The sequence below is a fragment of the Elephantulus edwardii genome, unplaced genomic scaffold (genome assembly GCF_000299155.1).
Source record: "Elephantulus edwardii isolate Elephantulus edwardi_28Jun2011 unplaced genomic scaffold, EleEdw1.0 scaffold00496, whole genome shotgun sequence".
Lineage (NCBI taxonomy): Eukaryota > Metazoa > Chordata > Mammalia > Macroscelidea > Macroscelididae > Elephantulus > Elephantulus edwardii.
The window spans coordinates 121,851-123,934 of NW_006400246.1; the positions used below are offsets into that span (position 1 = coordinate 121,851).

General features: G+C 44.6%; 1 protein-coding gene across 1 annotated transcript in view; it reads right to left on the minus strand.

The window, feature by feature from the left end:
* LOC102855221 (zinc finger protein 586-like) overlaps positions 1–2,084 on the minus strand; it is a 35,533-nt gene that overhangs the window by 17,906 nt on the left and 15,543 nt on the right. The window contains exon 4 of the mRNA XM_006903032.1: positions 1,402–1,568. Within this exon, the coding sequence (XP_006903094.1) occupies positions 1,402–1,568 (167 nt within the window). The remainder of the gene's footprint in view (positions 1–1,401; positions 1,569–2,084) is intronic.

The following is a 2,084-nucleotide window of genomic DNA, read 5'->3' on the forward strand; positions in this document are numbered from 1 at the left end:
AGGAAAAATAAAATGTTTTTTAAAAGTTTAAAGCACGGGGTGGGGCGGGGAGAAAAGTGCAACAATGAATGAATGGAATTCCGAAATCTCTGTAGATGTTCATTGAAATGAAAAAAAAAAAAGAATTAAATAAAAAAAGTTTAAAGCACACCCTCCTGGCAATTCCTCAAATGCACACAATTTCTAGATACTTTTAATATGGGTATTTTACATTCTGAAACTAACCAGAGTACCCCTGTTTTGGAATTATCTGAATAAGAAACTTGAACTGGTGCTATGTCAGCTACTTACTGATTCCAATCTCTCCTAAAACTGCATTCTACTTAAAACAGTTAATTGAAGAAAACATAAAATTATCATTTCAAGCAAAGGCTAAATTTAAAAGCAAATGAATAATATAAATAACAAGCGAAATGAAGAAAATTCACTGGAGGGTCAGCTATAAGGCAGCTCGATGGTGCACCACCCCCACTGCCGGTTCTAAATACGGGGAGCTGCAGTGGTGAGAGCACCCGACTGCTAACCTGAAGCTCGCTGGTTTGAACCCACCAGCCGCTCCATGGAGTTTTGCTTCTATAAAGATTTACAGGCTTGGAGACATGATGGAGCAACTCAAAACGCTGTCCCATAGGGTCACCATGAGTCCAAAGAAATGCATTGGTGGTGGGGTTTCGGTTCTAAACGCATGAACCACAAACACACTGTGACTCTCAGGTTGGCTCTGAGCCATCATGGCCTCAGACAGAACTGTGCCACAGTTGTTTGTAAAATTTTTGTTTTTGTTGTGTATCATCAACTCGATCTGATTGGCACAGGGGGAGATTGCCCCTCCTTCTCCAGTGGAGCCTCTGGTAGGTTTGAACTGTGGGCCTTCGGGACTGCAGTGCAGCTTCCTGCCACTAGGACACCAGAGCTCCCTTCCACCATCACTTTTGTGGAATAATTTCTGTAGAGGCCAATCACCGGGCATTTCTCCTAGGGCATCCCGGGTGTGTTCAAACCTCTGACCTTTATTGTACTAGGGAGCACAGAACACGGGCAAAACCAGGGACCCTTGGTGGGAACAATGTTAGCAAGTAAGCTTCAGGAAAAGGTGGGGTGGTGTGGATTGGGTTTGTGGGTTTTTTCTGGGCAAAAGTGTTTTTTAGGTTTTTGGAATTACTTGCAGGAGTTACCAAGTAACCCATAGCTTGCCGACTGTCCTTCTCTATAATTGCTTATCCTTCTCTAGAACTGGGTGGAAAGGGTTTCATTTCTGTGGGTGTGCCCGTAAATGCTAACTTTCCTTCTCTTGGATCCCAGTACTTCTCACTGAACTTTGCCTCTGAAAAGCCAACTGTACTGTCAGCTTAGTCTTCATGTGATTCTCAACACGACAAGTGGAGCTGGTAAGGTCTCTACCTGAGAGGATGAACTTCTCCAGCTCTGTCTCCATCTCCGGGAGGAGCTGAGTGGATTCATCCTGGTTCTCGTCGTCTAAGGCCCCGTCTTCATCTGCTGATACTGGTGCCTTGATGTTCTTACAGAGCAAGGCAAGTCTCTGCCTTTCCTCAGCTTGGACCAGTCGCCTGGAAAAGAAGGTGAACAAGTTTAGGAGCCGTCGTGGAAAAGCATCGCCTCTTCACCACGTGACCTTTTGACTGGAAAGGAGTCACTTATACAAGGTGGTAGGTGGGGAAGAGAAGCAGAAACACATGTTTACACCCAGATAATTGCACTTTCTCAAAAGTCTACATGGCAGCCAAAGGAGAAGTGACTTCCACAATCTCCAACAACAGACAAGGAGAGGCACTTGTCTCAAGGTCAAGGTCAAGATCTAAGGGATTGGCAAAACCTGCAAATATACATATATTAAAAGAGAATATCTTACTATGGCTTCAGGAGCTCTGACAGCACTCCCCGAGAGAAAGGTGGGCAGTCTCGTCCCTGCAATTTTACAGCCTCAGAAAATCGGCTGGAGGGAGGGTCAGCCAGGAGTTGGTTCTAGATCGACAGCGATGAGTTTCCGAGTGAGTTAACTTTGTTGTTGTTGTTGTTGTTGTTTGTTTTTTTCTGGAACACTTCTTGCTGATCTTCTCTGAATC